Here is a 5000-nt window from a genome sequence, read left to right on the forward strand (position 1 = left end):
GTGTGGGTGTGCAGCCACTTCCTGAAACCCTTACCCTACTTTCAGACTAGCATCTGCAATTTTCCCCACCCTATTTCAGACCTAACTAAAAACTTGATACCCTATTTCTGGCCTGACTCGTAAAATCAATACCCTATTTCAGACCTGAAAAGGGCTTTTGTTGATAGTCTTATCGCCTAATGATAAAGAAACATACCCAATTCAAGGCTTGATTAGTGCACAAACCATACCCTCTTTCAGACCAAAGCGGCTAAAAAACCGTACCCGCACATACCTATTTAGCCAATATAAAGGAGTACCCCTACCGGGGAGGGGGATGTACTAGGAGGAATGTATTTATATTTTGTTTTCGCAAATATCATTCACTTGACCTATCACAATTAACATTTGATATTAATCTAAGTTTCTACTCAGTTTTCTTCTTCAAAACGCAAATACAGCAGGCCTCTGAAATTCCCCAGACTGACGCACTTACTGTTCTAGTGAGAACGTATGTTCTTTTGCTTAAGAATTATAAAGCAAGATAAGTGAAGGCTATAGAGGTCCTATCCATGGACCACAAGAGAATACTTTAACACTTTTGCACTTCCCCAGTGGCTAAAAGACATGTTAAACACACTGCATTAATCTCCTAATACTCCTAGTTTATAATTTGTACAATTCTTGTGATTTTCCATTTTTCTTTTAAAGCATATTCTTTTCACTTATTGCGATCTATTTGTCAATTCCATAAGTGGGACTCTTAATAAAGGGGTTGGGTGACATTAGGCTGTAGAGTTCCTCACCAGTAGCATCAACATCGTCCATTTGTGCTGGTTCAGGAGCGTCTTTATTGGTGGGCACTTGACTCTGAAAGCAGCAGCATAAGAAATTGTTGGCTTGGATAGCAGTGGTGGGATTGCAGTTGAGGGCACTCACTTATGAAAGGGGAAGGGATGCTTGGAGACCAATCTGGGTGTGGCCCAGGGTTTTTAAACCCCTAAAAGAGACCATATCAAAACAAAATAAATATGTATTTGTATATTTCTTCTTGACTGTGCAACCCTAAATGAGACTCACAGCTAATCAAGATGGCGTTTGGCCCAGAACACCCTAAGCGAGACCAAAGCATCCCCACCCTTTTCATATGCGAGTCCCTCTAGGGTAAAATAAATAAACAATTGTGAATTTGATATCTTTTACAGTGTGATTCTAAGTGTTATATTTATTCCCATGTAATTCATCTCAGTGCAGTGTTGCCTCCAGGTTTTGCAGGGTGGGGGCTCTCCGGACTCCTTTGCCAAATAGTTGGAGTGTTAGCACTAGTAACAGAAATGGGCCTACACAAGATCAGCAAAAAACTCTGACCAAGGTGGGAATTCAACCCATAAACTCGGGATTACATCACCATTGCTCGAACGACTGAGTTTCAAGTTCAAACAATCTGTGTCTGACTTTGTAGCTCATTTGTTAGAGGAACAATGATCTAACCCAGTCAGCAACATTTATTTAATCCCTGTGATAGTCAAAGAAATGTTTTCAACAGTGCAGAGTTCTGAGAGAGGATTAGCAACCTCTGGAGGCGGGGGGGTGGGGGGGGGGGATGAGGGTGTGAGGGGGGAGTTCAGGAGTCAATGGGTTAACTCAGAGATAGGAAATCCAAACTAGGAAACAGAAGATCATAGGTTTGACTGCTGTCTGAAAACTCGCAACTTTTCCGAGTTTCACCTAGTCAATATTGAAAAAGATTAATTCCTTCATTTTCCCAATCATTTGCAAGTTTGAACCACATAAATGGATAGGTAAGGTATTAAATTTTTGCGTCAATGGTGACTGGGGAATACTAGGAAAAAAACAATATTGCAAGAAGCCACCTCTTTTTCTCCCTCACAGAAGATTGGTTTTGACATAATTTTCACTTTCAGCAGTATGCAGGACGCATGTCACCCAATCCTAGTTTAATGGCGTAGTTCTTGACTAATAACTATTAGATGTAAGGAAAATTGTTGGAATTTAAGAACGTAAATACCCTTAAGTGATAATTTAAAAGGCATGATGTGATCAAGCATTGGTCATGACCAATTAAGACAATGCTTTAGTGAAATGTTTGAGCTCTGAAGAATTTCAATTCGCAGACACAACCACAAACCCAGAAAAATATTTTGCAGATATAACCTACAAACACATTCTTCTTCAGCTTATTTAGAGACATTCCCTCCGGTTTGCTCTTTAAAAGTGACCCTTGCTAATATAGGTTTTGACCATCCAGCCTTCACTGAACAAAATAAGGAAAGAAAGGATATGCACTGACTGGGCTTCTGAAAGGATGCGCAAAAAAATTAAAGATTACGCGGAAATATTTGGCCATATTATGCGTAAACATTCGTTGATTACGCGGAAATCACACCGGATTATCTGGAAATTTAAACAATTCATAAAACTAATAATTAGGCACGTCCAATGTATTTACATGCTTATAGTAAATCAGGAATTGAAATTGCAACCAACAGACCCTATGCACAAATGGCTGCCTTTAAATTATTCTTTTGTTCATATTCAAAACAGCCCAACTAACCTCGTTTTTGAAACAAAAATTCTACAGAATTTGTTATCCCGAACGAGGTTAGTTGGGCTATTTTGAATATGAACAAAAGAATAATTTAACGGCAGCCATTTTTGCATAGGGTCTATACAGTCACATTCGTGACTGAATTTTTTCCCTTTGCCAATTTGCGACCAGCTTTCACCGTTGAAATAAAAGGGTTAGCAGTTGGCATTTTGCCGCAACTTTTGCTAAAATAAATAAAGTGACAAACAATTGTTTTGTTTCAATTTGGAGATATGGAGCAGAATTGTAATATGGCTGAACCACAATCCCCTTCCCTCGATCATTGACCGTTTTCAGCGTTTTTTTAACACACATGTATTGCGGGCTCCTACTTTCCCTACGATTACAATATACAATTTCATTTGCGACAATAACTTGCACCTAAATTTTCACATATCTTGTCGCAAAATTGCGACTGGATATTTTTTAAAATTTCGACCCCAGGGTATTTGTAATTTATAACACAAGTTCTAGTGTTCAGGCTCATTGCCGAAAAATGTGTCGAAACTGCTTGTGATCTTTCATCTTGCGAACGAATTCAATCGATCTTCAGGGTTCAGAAAAATAAGTGTTTCAAAACAGTCAACCTCTTTGCCTTTTACGTTTGTGAGGATGGTATGCAGCTGCTTTATCACTAATATCAGGCATTTCTTCTGTTAATGCGGAAAATATTGCAATTATGCGGAGGATGAGAATTTTAGGGAATTATGCGGATCCGCATCGCCGCATCCTGCCAGATGCCATGCATTGATAACATCACAGCTCCATTCATGCCTGTCAATCGTGGTGTGCCCCATGGCTCTGGTCTAGGGCTTTTACTTGTTACTATCATGGTTAATGATTAAGTCCCACTTCCCAAAACATCTTGATGACTAAATATGCAGGTGACATTACGTGCATACCTATTGGGCCTAATGTCAATGACTATGACTCTAGGGAGGTAGAAAATATTGAAGTCTGGGCTTTGAAGAGTTTAATGAAACTTAATTTGAGTAAAACCAAGGAATATGTCATAAAAGGAAGAACAACCGTGTCCCATCCTGATGAAATTTTCGATATTCAATGTGTGTCGTATCTGAAGCTTCTTGGACTGACTTCAGGAGACTCCTACCAACTGGGGTAAGCATTTTGATGAAATGATGAGAAGAGCTCTTAAGTGTATGCATATCCTCAGAGTTTGCAAGAATAATTTTGTTTTTTCAACCTCAATTAATGGTTATATTATGTCACTCTTTACTTACTGCATCCGAGTTTGGGGTGTGGCTGCTTATAGTAAGTGTTTGAGTCAACCTGATAGGCTACAGAAAAGGGCATTGAGATTTGGGTACATTCAATAAGTAACATCTATCAAACAGATTGTAAAAGGTACGGATTTGTGGCTATGGAGTAGTGTTGTAGATAATCCTTCCCACCCCTGGCAGGATCTTCTCCTCCCACATAAAAGCAGAGCTTTCTCTTACGCAGTAGATCCCATCCTTACCACATCCCAAGTGTCAAAACGTAGAGGTTTAAGAAGTGCTTTGTTAATGAATGCCTGATTTCAAATGCTAGTTCCTGGTACTTTTCAACCTCCTCTTCAGTTCTGGTGATGTTCTGGTCCGCTGGCACAGCTATGTCAATAAGTGTCCATTTCTGTGTGTCTTTATGTACTAGAATAATATCTGGCCGATTATGTTTCTGCACTTTGTCTGTGTAGATAGTCATGTCCCAGGTAATCCTTACTTCTCCATTTTCTGCGGTTGGCAAGGGTTGATGGTCATACCACTTGTCATTACACTCTATCCGATACTTCCTGCACATCTCCCAGTGTACCTGCAGGGCCACCTTGTCGTGGCGCTTCCTATACTCTCTCTGGGCAAGCTTCTTGCATCCACTGACAATGTGCCGTACTGTTTCAGTGGCATCTCCACACAATCTACAAAGTGGTGTCTCTGAGGTCTTATCTATGCTGTACTTGATCGAGTTTGTTCTTAAAGCTTGTTCCTGAGCAGCAAGAATCAAACCTTCTGTCTCCTTTTTTAAGAATCCATTCCTGAGCCATCTAAAAGACTCCTCTCCAGCCTCATCTGATATTTGTTGGACAAACGCACCATGTAGAGCTTTCTCCATCCAGTTTTTAACTTTGTCTTTTTTTGCAAATCCCTCATATGACATGGTATCTCATTCCACAGCCTTGCCCCAAGTCGAGAGAAAGAACACTTTTGCATCTCCAGTCCTGAATTTTGGACATAAAGGTTCCCAGAAGTGGATGGTCGTGTATTATACGAGTGAATGCTGGATGTTTTCTTAAATAAATATAAATGTTAATTGGTGCATTGTTACTATTAATATCGTACATTAAACTGGATACACACTCATGATATAGAAACGTTATGGGAAGAACGTTAGCTTCAAGAAATAAAGGAATTGCATG

At 39.6% G+C, this 5000-nt stretch overlaps 1 protein-coding gene across 1 annotated transcript in view; it reads right to left on the reverse strand.

The window, feature by feature from the left end:
• Positions 1-5000, reverse strand: part of LOC137984411 (doublesex- and mab-3-related transcription factor A2-like) — a 350662-nt gene that overhangs the window by 26656 nt on the left and 319006 nt on the right. Inside the window, exon 3 of the mRNA XM_068831591.1 lies at positions 786-849. Within this exon, the coding sequence (XP_068687692.1) occupies positions 786-849 (64 nt within the window). The remainder of the gene's footprint in view (positions 1-785; positions 850-5000) is intronic.

Source organism: Montipora foliosa, chromosome 2, assembly GCF_036669935.1.
Source record: "Montipora foliosa isolate CH-2021 chromosome 2, ASM3666993v2, whole genome shotgun sequence".
NCBI classification, from domain to species: Eukaryota; Metazoa; Cnidaria; class Anthozoa; order Scleractinia; family Acroporidae; genus Montipora; species Montipora foliosa.